Source organism: Sesamum indicum, linkage group LG5 (genome assembly GCF_000512975.1).
Source record: "Sesamum indicum cultivar Zhongzhi No. 13 linkage group LG5, S_indicum_v1.0, whole genome shotgun sequence".
In the NCBI taxonomy this organism is placed as follows: domain Eukaryota; kingdom Viridiplantae; phylum Streptophyta; class Magnoliopsida; order Lamiales; family Pedaliaceae; genus Sesamum; species Sesamum indicum.
In genome coordinates this window covers 3865656-3875833 of record NC_026149.1, presented here as the reverse complement: position 1 = coordinate 3875833, position 10178 = coordinate 3865656, and the positions used below count along the sequence as shown (strand labels likewise).

The window sequence follows — 10178 nt, the reverse complement described above, 5'->3', positions numbered from 1 at the left end:
ATTAGATCATAAAAATACTTTAAAAAATCATAAGATATATATAAAATTATAATTTATAATTCAAAAGAGCATTTTAATCAGCTCACCACAAAAATCAGATAAAAAACCTAACAAAATAAGCTCATTGTCAAACGAAAATTAAAATAAAAATATATTGTAATTTTTCAAACAACAAAAAAATATTTATAATTATATCAAATTTCAGAAAAAGTAATTATCGTCCGCACTAATAACTATCACATGTGGTGGCAGTAAATGATATTTTTAAGGAGAAAACAGTTATTTTATTCTATTATAATAAAGGACAATTTTTGAACTAGATTCTTTGTCCAGCCTCTGTATTATTTCATATCAAGCCATCTTGGGGTCGTCGGCCCAATTGGTAAAGATACAACATTATGTCCAAACAAATATCAACATGGCTGTTGAGATATATATATAGCAAGATCGTTTAAGCTGAAACTAGTAAAGATTACTAAGTAGATGAAGTGGAGACGTAGTCCCAATATAAACACCCAATGTTATGAAAGCAAACATTCTGAGAGGTGGGCAAGAATCACGGGAGCAGCAAGTTTAACCCAGGTCTTGATAGGATAATCACACCGTTTTCGCTTTAGCTGGAGTAACCGAAACATCATTAACGACAAGCATAGATATCACAATCATGCACAACGATCTCAAATCTTAAAATATACATATAACACCCTCCAACAAATCTAGGTTTCCTAAATTTGCTACAACGAAAACTAAATGATTGCAGCGAAGCATTGAAGCAGTTCCGATCTGTTCAACTGCGACTAGTGATCATACTTCTGAAAATCCCAGGTTGATTCCAATCTTCTGATGCAGAATAAGAATATACCTCAGGACAATACCAGCAGGGCCCTAGTGACCATACTTCTGAAACTCCCACTCGCTGTTATCTGTAGAATTTGGTTAATGATTAGATATTAACACTTCCATGTAATGATGTAATTCACAGTGACATAGTCAAATTTGCAGAGCACTTACCCAGAGGGCAGACTTGACGGGTCTTGAGCCATCTGCTAATGCAGTGGAAGTGGAAGGCATGGTTGCAAACACCTATAGCAATTTTAAAAAAGAATAAGAGAATAAAAAAATCATCACGATCAGCAGGAGAAATTAAAAGCAACTAACACATTGGCATCAAGCAGGTTTATAACTGTGATTCACAGACTAAGTGATGAAATAAATGGCATATAATGAAGGCACTGCTTAAAACTCTAGTTTAAAGACCAGAACTTTCTAATGCTTCATCTCAACGTAAATACAAAATTCCAATATTGTATAGAACACTGCCTGTTTGCTATCTCTTACACTAAACTCCTACTACTTTTCTTGTGAAATTAGTCCAAGTTATAATACAACTGAGGAAGTTCTCTAAAGTAGTTTTTAGGCATGGCACGGAGGTGCTGCTTGAAATTTAACCAAAAATCTTCACACAGAAGACACAATGTGACACCAATAAGAAAACATGTCTGTAATATTAGGTGTAGCAACTGCTTTTTCTATTGTTTTATTAACCGGTTCATTGTCCTGGGAGAGGTGGGATCGATGCAAGACTACTACTTTAAAAACAAGAGTTCATTTTCAAATGATACTTCATGCCACTTCCATTCATGAATAACATCATTAAGAAACCTGGTACTCAAACACAGTACTACAACAGAAAGGCTCAGACCAGATGAAACTTCAATCAGACCTAAATGTAGAATGTAGCTAGTTTCTTGAACAAAGGGAGACAGGATAACAACTGTCAATAAAATATTCATAAGGATAGTGCAATATAAGATATGGCCATCAGCAGATTTTCAGTTTTGGGTTCTGGGCATATTCTTCACTATATTATCTAACCAACACTATTACATATTTCAGCTGCCAATGATTGCTCACCAGAATTCTTACGTACGGAAAGACTACATGTTAGCTAGTATGCTTGGCATAACCATTTTGAGAGGGTAACATTCAAGAAAATAAACAGAACTGGTAAGGGCTATGGCGGTCAATGAACAAAACTCAGAATATTTGCTACAAGTGTTACTTTTAGGAGGGCCTTATTACAACCTTAGTTCGTTCCCGGAAATTTTCATTTTTAATTACATCAAGTTTATTATGTCCCACTATCAGTAATATTACTCGGAAATTACGAGAGATATTCCCTGCACATCATGACAACTGATATATGTGACTAACTGAGCTAAATGACCCGCCTATTCCAACCAAGGGAAGGAATAAAATAGCAGGTCTACTGAGCTTAGGCCTACAGCAGGCGGCAGAGGACATGTGCAGGTGCTATCAGCCAACTCTTTAACTTTTCAGACAAGTGTGAAGTTAGTTGACTTTGATGCTGCAAAATCTCATATGCTACTAATTTTCATCTTGATAAAATCCTTCGAGTGAATATAATAAAACTTACAACAGCAATCTCAGAATGGCTGCTGAACGGTAGCAATGCAGCTCACATTTTGGAATGCAAGTAGTGAAAAAAAGAGTTTAATTGAGTTCACATCTTGAGTTAATAGAAACCCTTCGCACCTGCTGCCTCAGATGTGACATTAAAATTCAATTTAATGATGAAACAATTGAGAAAACCACAAGATTGTTTTGCTTAGCTTTTAAGATAACATGCCTGAACAAAGAGGCTATGCGGTACAAATAGTTCTATTAATGGAAAATTTTAAAATTTATCAAGGTAGAAGATCTCTTGAAGCCTCGGCAAAATTTTGGCAAGAAAATGTTCAGTTGATTGGAAGGACATCCTTTCTGCAGAATAATATTCCCCCACCAATATTTCACCCCAAAGACAAATTATCCAACAAAAGGAACAAGACCTAAATTGATATAGATAGAAATGGCAAGGAGGTTACTTGGGCATCTATCTATTTGACATGCAGAATAGCATTCAAGCAAAAATGTTGCATCACTTTTAGACAAGTATGAATACTACTGAAGGGAATCACCAAGAAAACACATAGAAAGCGATCAAACCCAATAAACATCTGTTTACTTGTAAAAAGAGGAACACAATAAGCAACCATTAGATAATTAAACAAACAAAATTGACAACCAGTGTTCTGCATAATGCAAACTTAGCATTATCTTTGTCCTATCGCTTATTTAACACTAGACGATGCAATCAAATCCAGCACGCAAATTTATAGACTAAATTGCTTCGACTGCACAAAAATACTAATCAAGAATATGTCTTATGACACAAGTCCAGCTGAAAGGCATCCTTAAAATCTTTTTGCTTGCTGATTAGAGATAAATCCAAAATATGACATGTGGAGAATCAAATAAACATCAGGGATAGAAAGGGAACACCCCAAATGGGCAACAATACTAATCCAAATTGAAGTCAAACTATATGTGTTATCTCTAAGAGTAATTATCCTATTTTGTCACCAAAAAATTCGATCACATCAATACCCAAACAACATTGTCGCAAAAGCACCACGGAGCATAATAAAAGACAATTGGGGCATAGCCGTGCAACATACCCCACGCAACCGTGCATTCTTCGCTCGTGGCACTGGCTTGATTAGCCTGACACTCAATACCTAATTACAACATCCCAAAATATTAGACCAATAAAATAAACCAACTCAACTGAAAAAAACAAAGAAGAATTTAGGACTCACAGAGATCCATAATATGATTCCTGCAAATAGCACAATTGTCCACCACAATATCTGCATCAAGAATTAGGGTTAGCTCCCGCGCAATCTCAGCATCAGAACTCAAGAACCTAAGTAAAATGAAAGAAAACCAAGTAGACCAAGGACTAGAACTAATCGCATACCCCAAGCCCAGAGAGCGACGGCGTTCCACTTCTTGATCTCAAATCGCTTCGCTTTCTTGGCGGACGTCGTCGGATTGGAAGGTCCGGCCCCGGAAGAGCCCTCCCCGGCGGGAACCATATTCACGTCGGTGTCGAGCGACGCCATCTTCGCTTGACTAGGGCACCGGCTTCGCTTGTTCTTTGCTTTCGGTTTGGAGTGACGTCTGCGTCTACAGAGCTGCAAAGAATCTCTACTTCTCAGAGAAAATAAGAGACTACGCACGTAAACGCATTTATGCTATTGGGCTTTCATAGAATGGGCCTAATCCAAACGGGCCACGGCCCGATTCATTTACAGTACCATGTGTCAAGGCCTAGTAAAATTATATATATTTATTTTTAAAATAAAAAATATATAATATGTAAATTTTACATAGAAATTAATAAATGATAAAATTATCTAAATTTTAAATCAAACTAATTAAATAATAAAATAAATCTAAATTATTTTAATAACTAAATTTACCTAGAAAACTAAGTGAATTTTTTGGATAAAAATAATGATTGGTACCCTTATCTAAATTAAATTATAAAATAGAAAATAATCTTCTAAGTGACAAAATAAAAACTATTTGATTTGAAAATAAAATTTAAATTAGATTACTAATTAATTTATCTAAAAAAATATTGAAGAATATTTTAAATAAAGAATCATACACTTATCTAAACTTAAATAATGATAAAAGAATATTTCCATGACATCAGAAGAAGTCTCTTACGATGAACAGACACTACAAAAATCAAATCCCATAAACCATATAAAATTTAGGATATAGTATTGCTAATACGTTTTTTATAAACAAAAAAATTCATGAGTGCTTTGGAGGGTTTTCTCCTTAATACTAAGTACACATTTGTAATTATTTCTATTTTTATTTTTATGGTGGGGATGTATTATAAAATAAATAAATAAATAAATTGTGGGTTAATTGATAATGCTCCTAAGTCAAAACCACCAAAGAAAAGTACAATCACTTCTAGAGGAACTAGGTACAATTTATACTTAGAAAATGCTTATTGAAATGTAGCCTATGGAAAAAGAAGTATCTTGGTGAGTAAATAATACTTAAATTAGTTGGATATGTTACAGTAAAGTGTTGGTACGTTTAAATTTATTTTCGTATAAGATCTATAAGATAGAAATAATAAGAACCACATCAAGAAAGACCCCCGATTATAGTCATTCAACGCCATAGGAAAATCTTGCAAAATAAATACTTAACGTCATAGGAAAGGTTTAGGTAGTAAGAGTTGTATCGGGTTATTCCATGAGCCCATACATACTTGAGTTTGGGTCGAGTTAAAGCCACGTCAGAATGAAACGAATAAACATTCCTATGGGAATGGGAATGAAAAACAAGAGATACTTTTTCTCGAAATATGGACAAATGGGAGTTTAACTCCGAAAGAAGCACTTCATGAAGCCTCCCGAAATTTGATTGATTTATTTATTAAAAGAAAACGAATTTATACATGTTTTGTAATTAAAAATAGAGTTGGAGATATACATTAAGAATCGTCAAAGGAATTATGATACTACAAACTGACTCGAGGAGTAGTTGATTGCTTACTTAGTTTGACCAAAATCAGTGATCTCATTCCAATTACAGTTTAGGAAATAAAGAAATAGCAAGTGTTCATGAATCAAAAAACCAAAAAAAAAAAAAGAAAAAGTACATGCACTCACTAATTAGCGTATTTGTTCTTTCACTAATATTCTGTCCGAATACTTATATATATACACTTTTTTATACTTGCACTTGTGTAACTCATTAACCTTGGTGCATTGGATGCAAACTTTTCCCAGGTTTTAATCTAGACCAGTTTCATTGAAAACAAGTGAAGATCTAGAGCACTTGGGCCTGTTCCTATGGCCTTTCAGTTCCTTGTGGGAGTCACCGTCTGGGGAAACTGCAAGCACAAACGTGCCTGTTTGAATGTCATCAAGATCCTTCAAGGGCTCCAAGACTTTGATCACTTGGCTCATCGTCGGTCTGAGTTTGGGACGATGGCTTAAGCATCGATGGGCTATTGCTGCCGCCTTCTGAGCCCCTATTTCGGAGTACTGCCCTTCCAGTCTTGGATCCATTACTCGGCTTAGCTTCCGGGGGTTCTTCAGCATTGGCCTCGCCCACTCTGCCAGGTTCTGTTCTCTGTGAGGCCGGCTTTTGTCTACCGATTTTCGGCCTGCTAGAAGCTCCAAGAGTACTACTCCAAAGCTGTACACATCGCTCGCTGCTGTCAAATGACCTGTGCATAATGTGTTTAGTCGAGTTCGAACAACATCATATTCAAAACAGATCAAGAAAGTTCATTACCTGTCATGATGTATTCGGGTGCAGCGTAACCGTGTGTGCCCATGATGCGGGTGGAAACATGCGTGTTGTCTCCTTCTGGTCCGTTCTTGGCAAGCCCAAAATCGGAGAGCTTGGCAGTGTAATCCTGACAAAAGAAAGACAAAAAGAGTAGCAAACATAAGTGGTGCCCGCAACCTTCTTGTAATATTGTAAATGAATAAATAATCCCTTATAAAAAAATAAATAGCGATTTACGTCCTCTCTGTATTTTTTAAAATACAATAATTTATCCCCTTATGATTTTTAAAATGAAACAATTTATCTACCTGTATAAGAAGATAAATTCTTTATTTCAAAAAGTATAAGGGGTAAATTGCTATGTTTTTTTCATAGGGGCTAATGCGATCATTTTCAATATCATAGAGGGATAAATTGTTATTCACCCTATATATAAACACGAAGAAATATGATTTTTCATGACAGTTAATTACTATGGTTAAAAAAAAAATTATGCCATATGCAACTAAACTACGGATCCACAATAACTATTAGCTACCAAAATATTAGAGGTGACTAAAATTATGACAAATGTTTTGATCATAACTAAAAATCATGTTAAAAAATTAAATTTTCTAATCGATTTTGCTTGACAGTGGTTAATAATATTAATTTATCGTAATTTTTAAAACGTGTTTGTTTATGTTGTAGCGAAAAAGTTAGTTTTTCTTTTTTTAACATACGACACAAATTAATAATATTAGGTATAGAAATGAACTCACGGAGTCCAGCAAAATGTTGGAAGTTTTAAAATCTCGGTATATGACAGGTTTTTCAGCTTCGTGCAGAAAGGCAAGCCCTTTTGCAGCTCCCAAAGCAATCTTCATTCGCGTTGACCATGGAAGTGAAACAGAAAACCCTATTTATCAAAAAAAAAAAATTATTTAAAATAATTGCATGAAATTTCTAAATTAATTCTCTCGTATAAAGTAATAAAACAATATTATAGAAAAAAGTCAAATATTAAACCAAATAAGCCATATTTTTCATTTCATGTGAAATTATTTGGACGTTGAGGTCCTATAACTTAATTCGAGGTCATCGATTTGAATATGTTTATCTCATTTTTATGTGAGTCTATTCTAACGTAATATTTCATAGTTCTTAGTTTTTTTTTTATTCTTTTTTGGAAAGTTGATTGCAATTATCAACATCAAATATTAATATCTTAACAATTACATCATCAATATATATTATCAATATCTAATAATTATTAATAACAATCATATACTAATTCTCAGTATCAAATAATTATACATAATCAACATCTACTATTAAAATAGAGACATCTCATACGTTGGTAGGTTCGAACCCATCACCTCAAACTGAGTCATGGGGCCTCAATTTTGTTAATTAAGCTATGTCTCTACGATCATGATTCTAGTTAAATTAATATATTGATCTAAAAATTAATGTATTGCTCAATTTCTTAAAATAGCGATAAAATTATATATAATTACGGCGTATATCTCAAAAAAAAAATCGAAAAAAAGAATTATTTCAATTGAGCTATTGGGAGATGTGGAATAAAAAGTAAGTATTATTACACAACAAACTGCGAAAGTCATGGCAGTTGGCATCTGCCAAGAAAGTAAGAAAAACTTGTTCAAAGTGACAGTTATATATATATATATATATATATATATATTGAGTGTGAATTTGTTTAACAAATTCATTGACAATAACACACAACCAAACTGCCCTTTTTCTATAATTATTTTTCATATTAAAATATTAATCTCTAATTCTTAACAAGTTAATCCAGTTGACATGCATATATATATATATATATATATAACTCTAGTAAATTGCAGCTATATATGTATAATGTAACTGTAATCGATTCACTTAAAAAGAAGTAATGGATAGGTATTGAACTTACTTCTAAAGAGTTGATTTTCCAGGCTGCCTCTGGGCATGTATTCATATACCAGAAGCCTGTGTTCTTCTTCACAGCAGTATCCAATCAACTTCACCAAATTTCTATGTCTCAGTTGACCAAGAAATATCACTTCAGTCTGTTGATCAAATCCACAAAAATTAATAAATGTAAAAAAAAAAAAAAGTTTTGCATAATAAAATCATAATAATGCAACAGAAATTTGCTTTTTTTTTAAATAATAATTAATTAAAGGCAAATTATATTCTTATAATTTACTCTATTTACATATTAATTTAATCCAGAATATATCATATTTTTTTTCCTGTAATTGTAGGTCATTCTCACCAAAATTATCAACACGTGACTAAATTTGTCAAAAAAAGACCAAATGTCAGGTGTTCAGAATTTAACTTGTCAATAAAAGAATTAAATGCGTAAATTGAGTAAGTTATAGAACCAAAAATGCCATCAACCTATAGGTACTGGACCAAAAATGTAATTTTGAAGAAATTAAATTAAAGACTGTAAAATTCCATGCATACCAGCCATTCTCTATGGCCTTGCGCGCCATCCAAATCCAAGAGCTTGACGGCCACGGGCTGGGCCTTCAAGCCGGGCCTCATCTTATCATCAATGAAGCCCTTGTGAACAGGCCCGAACCCGCCTTGACCGAGAAAATTGGTGGACGAGAAGTTCTGCGTTATGAGCTTCAGCTCCTGAAGCGTGAAGACGTGGAGATTGGAGCCGGCCAGGGAAATAGACAGATCCTCCGAAAGCGTGGAACTGCTGAAATCCGACAACGAAATCCCCTGAAACGAAGGTTGCTTCAAGACGGGCTTCTTCTGGTCGGGGTTCGGGGCGTCGGGCTTGAAACAGCTCCGAAAACGGTGCTGCCATTTCATCTTCCTCTTCTTGTTGACAGCCATTGATTATGTAAGATGTCCTTATGATGAACGGTGGATGAGCTGAAAACAAGAAAAGATTGATGGGTTGTTGATTGGAATGAGGACTAAGTGTTGTGTTGGAGCGGACATGGAGACATGTAAGGTTTGCAAGTCCTTTTATAAGACTTAACTGAGGATGTATGGTTTTCTGCATTTATATAGTATGTAATAATAAATCAGATGTGGTGTGTATGCTCCTCCACTATATATATTATTTTGTATTTTTACCTATTTCTATTCATATTATATACGAAATTATATATGTTGACTAAAGTTGAAAACATAATATTTTAATAATATATATACACAATATAAACTAAGCTTTTTTTTTTTAAAAAAAAAAAGAAAGTGGGATACTTTGGGCCGAGCCTTGAATTTTATACGGACAGGGAATGTGGTTTTCAACGGGATCAAATATGTCTTAATTTCTTATTGAATGAAAGGATTTACAAAATAGAAAATCGTCAAAACTGCATTAAAAATGTCCTTATTATAGTCTTATGATGTGTTTATTAGGTCGTAAATGATAAATGTTTGAGATCAAGAAATATTATAGTTATAAAAGTTGTACTTGGAACATAGAGTTGGCGAATATTTATAGATTTTTTTAATTCCATTATTTTATGTGAACCAAAAATATTAGAATTGTAGGTTGCTCAATATGAATTCATGCATTTAATTTAAGATTCTGGTCCATACGAGACCGGGTCGGAACAATCCTAGTAAAATCCAAACCTTTCCACTGTTTGAAAATTCAGAGAATTAAGTTTTAATATATAACCTTCAGAAAATTACTTCCACATTACACATTTCAAAGATATAAATTTCTAAAATACGAGTACTTACAAAGGACAATTTACCAATACTGCCCTTAAATCAGTAGTAGAATTCAAATATATAACTTTTTATTTTTATTTTTTAAACATATATATGCAAATTCAAATATAAAATCTCTTGTAAAAATTTTGAGTTCAAACTATTGAGTTATTGTCCGGATCGCATTTTATACAAGTTGTAGGGGGAGGTAGAAACAAATTGAAATAAAATAATAGGCAAAAAATGTCTGGTAGTCATATAAATTTGGTTGGATAGAAAATGACTTGGCTGCCCTTCTTGACTTTCTTTCTGAGTGTGTG

General features: G+C 33.5%; 2 protein-coding genes across 2 annotated transcripts; both read right to left on the bottom strand.

Moving 5' to 3' along the window:
• Positions 485-4070, bottom strand: LOC105161929 (RING-box protein 1a). The gene is made up of 5 exons (XM_011079791.2): positions 3824-4070; positions 3663-3713; positions 3522-3581; positions 1012-1083; positions 485-923 (listed from the first exon to the last, which is right to left on the bottom strand). Exons 1-5 carry the CDS (start codon positions 3966-3968, stop codon positions 886-888), a joined length of 366 nt encoding a protein of 121 aa, XP_011078093.1. The 5' UTR covers positions 3969-4070; the 3' UTR covers positions 485-885.
• Positions 5622-9196, bottom strand: LOC105162006 (serine/threonine-protein kinase RIPK). The gene is made up of 5 exons (XM_011079905.2): positions 8641-9196; positions 8099-8234; positions 6939-7075; positions 6181-6304; positions 5622-6112 (listed from the first exon to the last, which is right to left on the bottom strand). Exons 1-5 carry the CDS (start codon positions 9022-9024, stop codon positions 5673-5675), a joined length of 1221 nt encoding a protein of 406 aa, XP_011078207.1. The 5' UTR covers positions 9025-9196; the 3' UTR covers positions 5622-5672.

Excerpts from the sequence above, each read along its gene's own strand:
- LOC105161929 (XM_011079791.2), bottom strand. The coding sequence starts at position 3,968 with ATGGCGTCGCTCGACACCGACGTGAATATGGTTCCCGCCGGGGAGGGC. Across the intron at positions 3,714-3,823 it reads CGTCGCTCTCTGGGCTTGGG|ATATTGTGGTGGACAATTGT; the intron begins GTATGCGATTAG and ends TTCTTGATGCAG. Across the intron at positions 924-1,011 it reads CCGTCAAGTCTGCCCTCTGG|ATAACAGCGAGTGGGAGTTT; the intron begins GTAAGTGCTCTG and ends CAAATTCTACAG.
- LOC105162006 (XM_011079905.2), bottom strand. The coding sequence starts at position 9,024 with ATGGCTGTCAACAAGAAGAGGAAGATGAAATGGCAGCACCGTTTTCGG. Across the intron at positions 8,235-8,640 it reads AAGGCCATAGAGAATGGCTG|ACTGAAGTGATATTTCTTGG; the intron begins GTATGCATGGAA and ends TTTGATCAACAG. Across the intron at positions 6,305-6,938 it reads CCAACATTTTGCTGGACTCC|GATTACACTGCCAAGCTCTC; the intron begins GTGAGTTCATTT and ends TTCTTTTGTCAG.